At 41.9% G+C, this 13382-nt stretch overlaps 1 protein-coding gene across 10 annotated transcripts in view; it reads left to right on the top strand.

The window, feature by feature from the left end:
* CACNA1B (calcium voltage-gated channel subunit alpha1 B) overlaps positions 1–13382 on the top strand; it is a 495135-nt gene that overhangs the window by 349602 nt on the left and 132151 nt on the right. For all 10 annotated transcript variants that reach the window (XM_077467940.1, XM_077467939.1, XM_077467936.1 and 7 more), the window contains 5 exons: positions 3768–4580; positions 5600–5781; positions 9974–10100; positions 10380–10509; positions 13057–13116. In XM_077467940.1, coding sequence (XP_077324066.1) covers positions 3768–4580; positions 5600–5781; positions 9974–10100; positions 10380–10509; positions 13057–13116 — 1312 coding nt within the window. The remainder of the gene's footprint in view (positions 1–3767; positions 4581–5599; positions 5782–9973; positions 10101–10379; positions 10510–13056; positions 13117–13382) is intronic.

Here is a 13382-nt window from a genome sequence, read left to right as displayed (position 1 = left end):
ATTTCTTTGCAGTAGTTGTGTCTCTGTTACTCCCACAGTGGTGAGTTTTCCCTAAAGTAGTGTCTGCACCCCTCTCACAATGGGGGATTTTCCTGCAGTAGTAGTTTGTGCGCGCCTCCCACAATGGTGAGCTTTTCCTGAAGTAGTTGTGTCTCCAACCCTCCCACAGTGGTGAGATTTCCCTGACGTAGTTGTGTCTTTGCCCCTCTCACAATGGTGGGATTTCCCTGATGTAGTTGTGTCTTTGCCCCTCCCACAATGGTAAGATCTCACTGTAGTAGTTTTGTCTCCACTTCTTCTGAAATGGTGAGATATACATACAGTAGTTGTGTCTCTGCTCCTTGCACAGTTGTAAGATTTCCTGAAGTAGTTGTGTCTCCACCCCTCCCACTGCAGTGAGATATCTCTGCAGTAGTTTTGTCTCGGTCCTTCCCACAATGGTGAGATATACATACAGTAGTTGTGTCTCCACCCCGTCCACATTGGCGGGATTTCCCTTAAGTAGTTGTGTCTCCATCCCCTCCCACAGTAGTGGGACTCCTCTGCAGTAATTTTGTTTCTTCCCAAAAGACGTTCTTCCCAAAATGGTAGTTGTGTCTCTGCTCCTTCCACAATTGGGATATTCCATGAAGTAGTTGCATCTCCACCTTTCCTACAATGGTGAGATATCCATGCAGTAGTTGTGTCTCTGCCCCGTCCGCAGTTGTAAGATTTCCTGAAGTAGCTGTGTCTCTACCTGTCCCACAATGTTGAGATTTCCCTGAAGTAGTTGTGTTTCCACCCCCCACAAGAGTGGGATTTCTCTGCAGTAATTTTGTCTCCATCCTTCCCACAATGGTGAGATTTCTACACAGTTGTCGTGTCTCTGTCCCTCCCTGTCAGTCTGATTCATGGTTTCTGAGACAGAAGTACAATTAAATCACACTTGTTTATTAATAAAAATAAAAAGGTAAATAGAAAAAGCGTAGTCAAGCATAGCCAGAGTCCAGTAACCAGATTGGGTAATCAGCCAGGTCAGAAGTCGGGGATCCAAGGAGAGCAAATGCAAGCAGGATAAGGAGCCAGGAGTGATGTCAGCAAACCAGTCTTGAAACAAACCGCAGGAGATGGTTCCTTGTGATGTGGCCAACGCGAAGGCAGAGGAGAAGTGAGCTGGAAGGCTTTAAATAGGCAGGTTAGACGAGCATCATCGGGAACAGCTGGTAACTGTGGAGAGAGAAGAGAGCTGGCAATTAGCCGACAGCTGAGCGGCCAGCCCAGAGGAGGAAGGGCTAAGCCAGCCCTGACACTTCCACAATGGTGGTATTCCCCTGCCTCTCCCACAATGGTGAGATTTCCTGAAGTAATTGTTTCTCCACCTGTCCCACATTGGTGGGATTTCCCTGAAGTAGTTTTGTCTCCGTCCTTCCCAAAATGGTGGGATTTCCATACAGTAGATCTGTCTCTGCCCCTTTCACAATTGTGAGATTTCCTTGCAGTAGTTGTGTTCTCCATCCCTCCCACAATACTGGGATGTTCCTACAGTAGTTTTGTCTCCATCCTTCCAACAATGTTGAGATTTCCATACAGTACTTGTGTCTCTGCCCCTCTCACAATGATTTTCCTACAGTAGTTGTGTCTATTCGCCTTCCAAGACCACCATAAAGTTGTCATTCACAGATAAACTCATCAGTCTACATCGTGGTGGCACCATCTTCTGGCTTTGTAAAGGCCACAGCAGAACTAGCAATTCTAATGCAGAGATCTCAATGCTGGAATCCCCAGGAGATATAAAAATACCAGCATGTAATTTGCCATAAACTATTGTGGCAGCACGCAGGTAAAGTCACCTGGTTGTATCCAGGATGGGAAATATGTGTGTCCTAGATTCAGGCTTTATGAAGACTTTTACAATTAGAGGGGAAGAGTTAATGAGCCCAGCTGAAGTAAGTGGGCTCATTAAGACCTCTACAAAAAACCCCAGCATGCTTAGGGAGATGCTCCATCCTGGAACCAGTTTTGTGTTTGTATAGACTGGGGAGTGTGATACCTGTTCTGTGCGGTGAGTTAATGCCTGTGTGGCAAACCTCTACAACGGAGACAGGGACTGGTGCAGCACAAGGCTGCACTCAGTTGTTAGACAGGGAGTCTAAGTGTGTAATTAGAGGTCAAGCTGACCAGGATTTATTTTCATGTTTTATTTTTGTTTGGCTGTTATATGTTTCACTGCATGTAGCATAAATAAACTGCATCTTTTGTTTTTTTGCACCTACAACGCTGTCTGCTGTGCCTGATTTTGTGTTGTGAACCCATCCAGGGGGTCACACACACCCGCTGCCGAGCTAACCCCTCACACTATTCAAACCTAAAATATCTGTTTGGGTGGTAACAACATTTCATATTTTCTTATTAACGAGATCAATATAATAGAATAAGATATTAATTTCATTACAACAGAGGGTTTTTTTGGCACTAAGGTTGGGGGCGTTGACATAACTATGATATTTGATGTGTCCCATGTCCTGGTGGCCTGGAGCACATGCTTTGAATTGCTACAACTGCCATAATCCAGCACAGAGGGATCACAGAGCCTAGATTCGACATGCACTATTTTTGCATGTATCCACCTTCCTCAGTGACCTGTGCAATTACTATTGGGTTTATGCTGAATTCTTTTTTCTTCTTTAGCTCCAAATAGAGTATGGATGCATGTTAATGTGAACACAGAAATGTGTAAAAACCTAAGCAGTTTTGCCTTCTGTATGTTCTGCCGACCATTGTCACCAGGAGAGAAGGTGATGGTATTTCCGAAAATTTAAGATATAAAATAAGATAAATACTTTAATTGTAATTTGCGTTGCAATGACAATTAATTTCTATAAAAACTCCACACATATGTAGACATATAACAACCACAACACACACACACACACACACACATACATACATTACTCTCTCCATATAAAAACCTAAAAATAAAATAAAAAATAGCCCTACCACAGCAGCAAAATCAAGTCACTTACTGCTAATTAAAGTTATTTAAATTTCCCATTTTGGGCCTGAAATTGTCACCAAAAGAGAAGGCGATGGTAATTCCAAAATTTTACAGTTGTCACTGGAGCAGGAGTTGAGGGGATACCTTCCAATGGAGACATCTTTTGGTATGACACCTGTATAAGAAATAATTTCCCCATGTAGTGTCTCTGGGACAATTAAGGAAAGTCTCCTTAATGGGAACTGACAGCAGACAAAACCTGACAATTGTCCACTCCTAACCGCTCCTTACTCCATCAAAAACAACATATTAATAAATCTAGGAAAAATGTGTAGGTTAGTACATTATTACCCAAATGAAATATATTTTACATCTGTAGATGGGTGGCTTTATCAGTATTTATCCTTAATTTATTTTGCTAGGAGCCTTTGTTCTCCTTTCTTTTTCTGCTTTTGTTAAGTGTTTGATCGATTGTTATGCCTCGCAAATCCCAATCTATGTGTGGTTTTGTTGTTAGAGGATACAGGAGTAATAGTAATCCAATATTGGCCCTAATTCCCTACCATATTTTCCCCCTGCCATAAATCTGATTTCTGAATGCCTTCCCTTTTCATTCATCCCTTAGTTATACATTTTTTCATTCATTTTTACAACTTTTGAATTACTTTAGCTTGTTCTTTTTTTGTTACTTCATGGTTGATCTGTTTATTTGCTATATTTTCTGCCCCTCCATCCTCCCAATATTGTGCCTAGAGGGACTTCAGAAATATAACCTCTTCTGTTTCTTCAGCAGACAGCAAAACTCAACTAAATGTCGGTCTGTATGGGAGCAGCGCACAACCCAAATCCGTATGCACAACTTCCAGGCTAGCTGTGAGGCACTCTACAGTGAGCTGGAGCCTGAAGACCGTCTGCGATATGCTACTACTTTGCGACTGCGGCCGGATATGAAGAGTCACATGGATCGACCGTTGCTGGTGGAGCCGCAAGATTCCACAGAGACCAAAGATGGCAGCCCAGAAGAGTTAGCACCCAATGAGATAGAGCCAGGGCCTGTGGAGGCTACGGAGCCAGCACAGCGGAAACACCGGCACCGTGAGAGAGGCACAGGCGAAACCAATGGTGGCTGTAGGGAGAATGGTAACCATAATGGAGACTCAGGTAGTAATGATAGAGAGGAGCGGCATCGGCAGCATAGAAGTCGCAGTAAAGAAGGGGAAGGAGGGAAGGAAGGAAGGGGAGAGCGGAATCAAAGCCAAGAGAGGGGGAAGCGGCACCACCGCAGGGCCTCCCCCGAAGAAGGTACGGAAAGGGAGCACCGCCGGCACCGTACACACCGCCACTCTGCAGAAAGACAAGGCAAAGATGGCAATGGACAACCAGGTTCTGGCAGCAAAGGTGAGAGGAAGTCTCGGCACCGAGGAGGAGGGTCTAGATCAGGCACCAGAGACGGAGATGGCACAACCCGTGGTGAAAATGGGGAGGAGGTTCCTAGGTCACGTCATCGTAACAGGCACAAAGCACTTTCTACATATGACACAGAGGAGAAAAAAGAAAATAAAGATGGAGAATCTGCTGAGAAGGAACATCGAAATCACAGACCCAGGTAACTCATCCATATATCTGTTAGGAATCTTCTTCTCTTGTGATCAGTCAAACTCCAGATGTATTGAGAAGCAGACAATTTATTTCTGATGTGGCACACAACAGGGAGACGCTTACAAGGCAGAAGTTGCGGTAAGAATCCCACAAAGGAATGTATCTCCCCCTCCTAATACCTACAATAATACCACCTCTACGCTTCTATTGGCTGAGGAAACATAGATAGCGTGCCTGGTACACGATGGTACTTTATTTTGGCTAATCAGGGTTTCCTTTACAATCTTATGCTACCATATATAGTTAAACCTAATCATCCTACAACTTACTATGGAGTTAGTTAAGACAAAATGATACAACAAGTTAATACAACAATGTGCTCAGAAGTAAGTTTTGAAAATCAGTCTCAGGGTTATTGTTTTTCTAATAGAAAAGTTTTAAATGTTTATTGTGTGACTAACAATATCAATGCAAGGAGTCTGGGCCTAAAGTTTGGGATTATCTAGAAGTGACTGTGTTGTCCCCAGAAATTGGTCATGAGATTACATTTGGGGGGAAGCATGCTTGTTAAGTGAAACACTAGATAGTGGCCAAGAAAAATGACAAGTCGGTGGTCCCCATGTTTCTGATTATATGTTCCTTTGAAGTACAGCAAATTATTAATTTACCTATTCCTTTTAAAGCGAATCTGTGAGCATGGACATATAGGAGCTGTCATTGCAAATTTGATTTGTAGAGGTGCAGGCTCCAAAGCAATCACCATGAATCTGACTGCACCAGTATTTCATTGAAGCAGTGTGTTGAAGAAATGATGTTGTCTGATAAGGAGGTATCAGTGTAAGGATTACAGGTCGTCTCTTTGAAGTGTAGCCATTACTGCAGATTTTTCAAAGCCTGAACTCAGCATGTGACAGTTTTTCAATGTTAATCTTGTGTTATTAAAGCTCTCTCCCCTTCTACCTGTTCCAGCATCTGTTCAAACTGCTTGGAAGTCTTGTTTAATAATATATATATCCATCACTGCAGGGACCACCGTAACGAGGCTGAGGTCCCTGTCGGGGGTCTACAGCAGCTGCCGGAGCAATCAGAAGATGCCGATAACCAGAAAAATGTGAACCGAATGTCTCAGCCACACACGGACCGCTCCAGCACAGTCAATATACCCGTCACCATCACAGCACCGCCCGGAGACACCGCAGTCATACCAAGTGAGAACTCTTGCTTAGAGATGCAGTTTCTGGCATGTGCCATCACCATCATTGCGCCCGTGCCAAAATGTTAATTTATATACAACGCCTATGACATTCCCATCAGCAAGGGTTTAAAGGTTAATGCACAAACTGCACTTGCCAAATTCTAAAATGGATATTTATACAATACGCACTCATTTATCTATGACATTAAGAAGCGTAATCAACAGATTATTTGTTAGTTTAAAGGATTGTTTATCCTTTTGTAGATATAAAATTTCATTTTTAAGAAATAATGAACCTCAAATGTTATTGCTGGAGTTAGCTAAAACACTTCAAACCTTTTAAAGGGCAGTGTCCCTTTATATTTGATAGACCGAATTTTATGTGGTGGAGTGTTTATTCTATACACAGTTTTATGCTTCCTAGGTAGACCCAAAGCTCTGATCTGCTTCTCTTCCATAAGGATTGTCATGTATGCACTACAACCACAGTGCTGACATATGACGTCTCATCTCTTGTTTTTACTTGGCAACCCCCCTAGGATATTGTATGGCGAAATTACATGCAGACATTTTGTATAATCACTGAAACACTAAACCTAAAGCAATATTGGATCCTGCTCAAATTATCACCTACTTTGCTGTTAGAAATCTGTTTAATTAAAAATATGTAAGTGCTTCCTCTAAAGAGCCCATACACCCAGAAAAGTTGAGCTTGGTGGTCGGATTCAGTTCTAAGTCTTGGATACACCAATGAGTTATCCATTCCATAATTCCCAACTCTCTTCCTATCTACCTGGGAGTTTTGGACCCCCCCCCCCCCTCACCCTTTTGGGTGTCTCTGGTCCTCATGTCCCCATAATATAAAATAAATTTTATAATTCTAATGGGAAAAGTGGGAACCCCTCATAATGGTTTCAGCAGGTGCGCAGAATAGGACACCCAGCGTAGCAATATCAATAGAAGACATTGTCAGGTAATTCTAACCTCCAGAAAAAGACTTGTACTAAGAAAGAGGATCAGTGAAAGGAGTTGTAAAGGCAGAAGGTTTTTATTTTTTATTTTAATGCATTCTATGCATTAAGATAAAAAAAAAACCTTCTGTGTTTAGCAGCCTCTCAAGCACCCCCTAATAACCTACCCGAGCCCATCTCTCTCCAGCCATGTCCACGATCCCCTTAGCCAACCAGCACACTCCTCCTGATTGGCTGAGACAGAGCAGTGACGCCATTGGCTCCCGCGGCTGACAATCATGTCTGAATGTATACACCGAGCTGTGACTCTGCTTGGGTGTCCCCAGTAGCAAGCTGCTGGCTGAGGGGCACTCAAAAGGAGGGAGGGGCTAGGAGCAGCAAAGAGGGACCTGAGAAGAGGAGGATCTGGGCTGCTCTGTGCAAATCCAATACACAGAGGAGGTAAGTATAACATGTTTGTTGTTTTAAAAAAAAAAAAAAAACGAGCCTTTACAATCACTTGAAGATCAGCTACTGTGTAGGAAATCTATATGTGAAGCAATGAAAAGATAGGGCTGCTTCATGTACTTATATTTTTATAAAATATATCATTTAAAAATATTTTTAAATAATTATGCTGATTTCAATTTGCTACATTAAGCATCTCTATCTTTTTAGTCCCCTCCAAGTCTCTGGGTCAATTTCATCTTCATAATCCCATTCCAAACCTGGAACACAATTGCTTGTATAACATAGATTTCTTTCACTAGATAAATATGCCAGTGATATATAGTAATGGAGTATTATGATCTAATATAAGCTTAATTAGGCTGGCCATACACAGAACTAATTTCTTTCGTGCAACAACGGGTTGCAGGAAAGCAATTTGCTCGATTTCCCCATTAACACAGACAGTGTTATTGCTGGAATCCCTTTCTGCCAGGCCTTTGTCTCCTACCTGTGGATAGCTATCCCCACCAGGAGAAGACGGTGATTATCACTAGCAGCTATAGCAGTTGCTAGCGATAGTTGCAAGATAATCCTGCAGGCTGGTTTTATTCAAGCTGATCGATCAACTTGGTACATTCAGCCTGCCCATGAATGATTCTAATCTTGGCCAGTTCCTGTTGAACCAGCCAAAATTCGAACCATGCCTGGCTGGCCTTACTAATGTAGAATGCTGTCACCAGTCTGTTGTTACCCTTGTGTGTAGCACCCTCAGCAATCAGGTTTATTTGTCAGAATAAATGGCCATAAAAATGGTCCAATAGTCTTTCATCACATAATGGTCTCCAGGGTAGGAAATTGGACAGTAACCTCAATAAAAGGTAAGGCAGGCATTTCTTTACTTGAGATGAGAGAAGGCCTACCAGTTCTTTGATGGCCACCCAATAATTCTGGGTGAATTTGTACCCCCTTATCTAGTTACTCTTCTTAAGAATGAACTATTTCACTGGAACGTGTCTGAAGCCCTCTCCTCCATTACGCAACATCACCACAGAGTGCTATCTTGCAGTGTCCACTACCTGCTACCTTTTGGTATCCTCACATGTACCCACAACTACCATAGTAGTATTGGCCAACAGTTTAAACTACTGTCAAGTTAAAATGTCAACTGCCATTGACTGGGGAATTTTTTTGTATATATCAGTGGCTGTGGACATGTTACTGTAGAAAAAAAAGCCATTGGAGTGAGCAGGCTGCAGACTTCTGCTCAGTGGGAATCTTAGCATTAGTAGTAGTTCTTATATTAATATACCATTATATAATAATAAGTAACAGTATTGTAATTATTGTACACAGAAAGTAGCACTTTTGTGTGGAAAGTTTCTATATATTTATAGTATATAATATATATTTAAATATATCTCTCTAGTATTACAACCATTTTGATTAGACCAAAAGCAAACATTTTATTTTGCTTTGGATAGAGTGGTAAAGTATTTAAACCTCTGCCCAATTTTAACATCAGCTGTGTACCCATAGGGGAGGTTTCCCCTCACTTCCTGCCAGGACAGTAATGCCGCGTACACGCGACCGGACTTTTTGACAGCAAAGGTCCGACGGAACGAGTCTGTCAGACAATTCGATCTTGTGTGGGCTCCATCGGACCTTTGCTTGCCAAAAATCCAGCGAACTTTAGAAATGGAAAAATGTAAAACATGTTCTATCGGAAATCCGCCAGACCGAGAAATCCGTTCGTGTGTATGCTAGTCCGACGGACAAAAACCGACGCTAGGGCAGCTATTGGCTATGAACTTCCTTATTCTAGTCCAGTCGTATGTCATCACGTTTGAATCCGTCGGACTTTGGTGTGATTGTGTGTGGCCAAGTCCGTTCATTCGGAAAGTCCGTCGGAACTCCGCCGAAAGTCCGTCGGAAAGACCTAGTCCCTCAGAAAGTCCGGTCGTGTGTACGCGGCATAAGTGTTATGAAATCTCTCCAATGGGAGCACAAATACACATTGAGGAAGAGTGAGAATTTCTGATGATGTATTCTTTTTTTCTGCCCCTGCCATCATCTTCTTGAGACAACCAAACCCTTTCTTTCTGGAATCACAGGAGCAGAAAGTGAGGGAGAAGTTCCCCAATTGTGTCACAGACAGGAAGTAGCTCTTCCTAATTTCCAAAACTGTAAGCCCTTGTACACACGGTCAGAGATTCCGACGGAATGTGTCCGATCGGAGCGTTTTGTCGGATATTCCGACTGCGTGTGGTCTCCATCGGACTGTTTCCATCGGACTGTTTCCGTCGGACCAAATTTTCCAACTTGCCGGAAATATTTTCAGACAAAATGCTCCGATCGGACATACTCCAATCATGTGTAGAGAATTCCGATCGGACAAAGTGCCATGCATGCTCAGATCAAATTCCTACATCAAAGCTATTGGCTACTAGCCTGAACGTAGTCCCGTTGTAACGAAATAACGTCATCACGTTCTGAACGATCGGAATTTCCGACAACTTCGTCCGACCGTGTGTATACAACAGTTTCGGACAAAATCCGACGGATTTGGTTGTCGAAATCTCCGACTGTGGGTACAAGGGCTAAGAGTATGTTAATTTGGCGCAGCCTACGTTTTCCCCCAGCACACTCGGTACCCTATCACTCTAGATACTGTTCTCTCAGGACTTCTCTGGGTAACATGTAGTGGTAGAATTGTTTCTAGTTCTTGGTGATCTGCTGACATACGCACCAGCACACATAATGGATCCCACACAGAATAACAATACATCCTCTAATGACCCCTCACAGTCAATAACGTGGAATTCGACGTCAAGTCTGAGGAGAAGAAGGAGATGGAAGCAGAGGACTTAACGAAAAATGGGCCGAAGCAGATTCTGCCATACAGCTCCATGTTCATCTTCAGCTCCACTAACCCGTGAGTGCCTTCAAATTGCCAACACATTCACCATCATTCCTCAATTGTCATTGTTAGCCCTCATCTGTGTTTCAGAAAGGCTGGGTCACTTTGTCATATGAACAATTTCTGTCAGCAGTCCATTCTATGCCGAGGACATTTGCGTCAGACTTTAGCTTAGTTGTTGAAAAATGGTTTGACAGGAGCTTCATCAACCAGAGGAAGAATTTAGTGTGTGGAAGGCATGTGAGTTAGTAAAGACAAAGCGCATGATGGTTTTCCTTCTCACTCTCCTGACAGAGTCCGCCGTCTGTGTCACTACATCGTCAACCTACGCTATTTTGAGATGGTCATCCTGGTAGTCATTGCCCTGAGCAGCATTGCACTGGCTGCAGAAGACCCCGTACAGGCCGATGCACCTCACAATGATGTAAGCAACCCTGAGAGTCAAGAATGTTTGTTTTTCTACACTAATCTATAAGGATTTCAAATTTTGAAATGGAGAGTTAAAAAAGAATGCGGTTTTGTTTACTATGGTCAAGACTAAAAAAATATATATTTTTTAAATATGTGTTCTTTTTATTAGTCTAATACATAATAAATTGTATGTATGCCTTACTCATTTTCAGAGAGAAGATTGAGCTTTAGGGTTCTTTTCTTGGTAAATACCACGTTGTTTACAGACCCCAGTAGTTCAAACTGAAATTTAAACAAACACAAGTGAATAAAATAGATCAGTGGGGTTGATTTACTAAAACTGGAGAGTGCAGCCTCATGCGATCATGAAGAAGCTTTGTAGTCCATCCTGACTGCATTTCCTTGTCACCTATTTTGCCACCCAGTCTGCCATTTGAGATATCTCTATGCTCTGGTGCATTCATTGCATACATTCCTACTCCCAAATGTTTGTAGTAGTACCATTACTGCCTGCTGGTTTCTTTTTTTTTTTTTTTCACAAGAAAAATATTTATTCAGATCTTTATTAATATTTATTCAGGGGATGGGGAGACCTCGTGTGAATGGGTAGGTTACATACTATATTTGGTAAATAACGTACCACAATAATAAACCACTGGTTTGTTTTTCTGTATATCTTCAGCATCAATACCCAGAGCATCATCCAAGATCTCCGTCCCCCAGGCATCTCTCCATCCCGACCATATTTTATCGAACTTGCCAGGGCAGTTTTGATTGATATAGGTGATTTTATATAGTGGTAACACTGAGTTCAGAACAGAGTGCCATGCAGGCACTGTAGGTGGTGCAGCGTCCTTCCAGTGGAGGAATGTCTCGTTGCGTGCATAGAATGTGGCATAACTTAAGAACAGCCTGGTATACCTGCCCCAAGCACTGGCATTGAATATATTAATCGGCATCAACCTAGGATCAGATCCCAAAACCAGGGAGGCGATTCTGCCGAGGCTGTCTACAACCCCCGACCACCTGTTGGTTTCTAGATATGCATGTGTTGTGCTGCGAAATATTATTACATCATACTATGACGTTTGCACCGTTTCATGCTTCTATTTCTTATATGCATTTTTCTTTGTATATATTTTAATCTTGTATAAATAAAGATTACCTAAAAAAAAAAACTAAAAAAAAACCGGGAGAGTCAAAAATCTGGTGCAGCCGTGCATGGTAGTCAATCAGCTTCTAACTTCAGCTTGTTCAACTAAGCTTTAACCAAAAAAAAATGTGAAACTGATTGGAGAGTGCAAAATTAGCTGCATCTCTGCCTAGAAACCAGTTTTAGTAAATCAACCCCAATGACTTCTTCCACTCTCTTATTACAGTTCCGTCTGAGGTTTCAGTTAGAGACAGAGTGCCTGAAAGGTGATAAACAGCTTGACTTTCCCTTTAGAAAGCCCATTATGCACAACATATTTCTCAAACACGTAATATGAGGCTATGGATTTTCGCTGCACAAACAGGTAAACACAAACGCAAAGAAGCATCTGTGTTTGCAAAGGTATGGCCATGTACAGCCATTCACTTTTATGACAGGCTGCACGTGCTGCATGCATGAACCTTAGAGGTCTACACCCTAAAAACGTAATTGAAATACCATGGGCATACCTGAACTGCCGGGATCCGATAGTAGTTTGACAGTCAGGTACTGAGTTCTTGTTACACCTTTATTTACTTTTAGTTTTTAATTTACTTTGATCTGCACGTCAGCTCAAAAGTGTTTTTATTTTTTTTTTAGCCATTATTTATCTGTCACTGTTTTAGATGAATTTTATTTATCTAATTATTTTCCTATCTTCATTTGTATAATATGTTTACTTTGTATGATTATAGTTTCATTTTTACTTTGTTTGTCCTTTAGGCTAGCGCAGTATTTTTCGTTTGTTTCATTTTTACTTAGACCTGAACCCATAAAAGGGAAGGCTTGGAATGTTATAGGGGGCATGTAGAAATTAGTTGTTCCTAAACGATACCTTGAATATTTTACCTTTTTGTCTTGAATTCCCTCTGAAAATTAGCAGTTCACTTCCTGGTATTTGACTAGGCACACCTCTGCTTATAGCCTCATAACTTTATAGCTTGAAGTGTGAGATCTAAGGTGCTGCTGCCTCTGACTGCTAGTCTCGAGATTTGGAGTGAGATCTGGTGATGTCACAACCTGACTACCAAACTGTTCACTGTTCTTGTTGGAGGCTCTAAGATAGAGGTAGAGCTTTGCTTCCCTACCAAGACGGTCACCACCAGAAAAAGACACTACGAAGAAGGCATGGTAAGTCAGTAATGTGGGAAATATCAGCTGCAGGGAGACCACGGGCAATACTGTTAACTAGTCCTTTGCCCGTTGCCTGCCCCTTTTTTTTTTTTAATCACAGCTTCCAGAGATTAGTTCCTCTGATGCAAAATGCAAAGGGTCCTAATAAGAAATGATGTTTTTGTTTTGCCACAGTTACCTTTAGTTTTTATTTTTCCTGTTGGTAATAATTTTTGAATATCCTCGTGATTGCAGGTGCTGAAATATATGGATTACATTTTCACAGGGGTCTTCACTTTTGAGATGGTGATAAAGGTAAGCGTAATCTCTACATGAGTTCACTTTACTACACACAATCCACAGATGAAAGCTTTCCACTTTTATATTAATGTGAAGTTGTCTGTTAATCAAGTCACATGTATACCATGGATTAGTTGAATATAACAGTACCAGTCTTAGTTGCCAAACCTTGTCTGAAAGGTGGAATTAGGCTTGTATTAGCCCTTGTACACACGGTCGGACAATCCGACAGAAAATGTCCGATCGGACCGTGTTGTCGGATAATCCGACTGTGTGTGGGC

The sequence above is a fragment of the Lithobates pipiens genome, unplaced genomic scaffold, assembly GCF_037356315.1.
Source record: "Lithobates pipiens isolate NorthernLeopardFrog02 unplaced genomic scaffold, aLitPip1_a1.2 Scaffold_11, whole genome shotgun sequence".
NCBI lineage: Eukaryota > Metazoa > Chordata > Amphibia > Anura > Ranidae > Lithobates > Lithobates pipiens.
Note: the sequence above shows the minus strand (reverse complement) of the source record. Positions and strands in the feature narration are given on the sequence as shown.